Here is a 600-nt window from a genome sequence, read left to right on the forward strand (position 1 = left end):
ACTTATGATAGGCACTGTATATGATGCTTCTAAATTCTTCTGAATGATGCTTCTAAATTCTGAAACACAATTTGATGTCAAAGAATACCTTTTTATTGGGCTTTATAAGTTGCACCTGAATCTTTGGCTGACAGCATAACTCTGCTAAGGTCAATCAGCCAGTCATTTGTGACTGATTGTGATTGGTTACCTTGTGCCGTGGCCGTGGGATGCGAGGCAGTCTGTAAGGCACTTTCATGGCCAGCCGATGCTCCATCACCCAATAACAGTAACAGGCCAGCAATAAACTGGCCAACAGGATGGAGAGCTTGGCCTGAGGAAAATAGACAAAAATGGGTGACGTAAAAAGGCTACACTTTTCTCAGAGGTGTTATCGACTCACATTTTTTCTAAACATACACATCGTACCCTCATAGGCAGGTTCGACCAGAGGTAGACTATGAAGATGGCGATGGCCTGCCACCAGTGATAGATGGTATAGACATAGTCCAGACGTTCTTTGTCCTCAGCATACAGCATACCGAGCAGAGCTGAGACACAGACACAGACACAGACACACACACACACACACACACACACACACACACACACACACACACA

At 44.8% G+C, this 600-nt stretch overlaps 1 protein-coding gene across 1 annotated transcript; it reads right to left on the reverse strand.

The window, feature by feature from the left end:
- Nucleotides 1–10: 10 nt before the first annotated feature.
- On the reverse strand, nt 11–528 carry LOC121939657 (protein unc-93 homolog B1-like). The gene is made up of 2 exons (XM_042482650.1): nt 409–528; nt 11–313 (listed from the first exon to the last, which is right to left on the reverse strand). The coding sequence occupies exons 1-2, from the start codon at nt 517–519 to the stop codon at nt 155–157; spliced, it is 270 nt and encodes an 89-aa protein (XP_042338584.1). The 5' UTR covers nt 520–528; the 3' UTR covers nt 11–154.
- Nucleotides 529–600: the final 72 nt, after the last annotated feature.

Source organism: Plectropomus leopardus, unplaced genomic scaffold, assembly GCF_008729295.1.
Source record: "Plectropomus leopardus isolate mb unplaced genomic scaffold, YSFRI_Pleo_2.0 unplaced_scaffold55127, whole genome shotgun sequence".
Lineage (NCBI taxonomy): Eukaryota > Metazoa > Chordata > Actinopteri > Perciformes > Serranidae > Plectropomus > Plectropomus leopardus.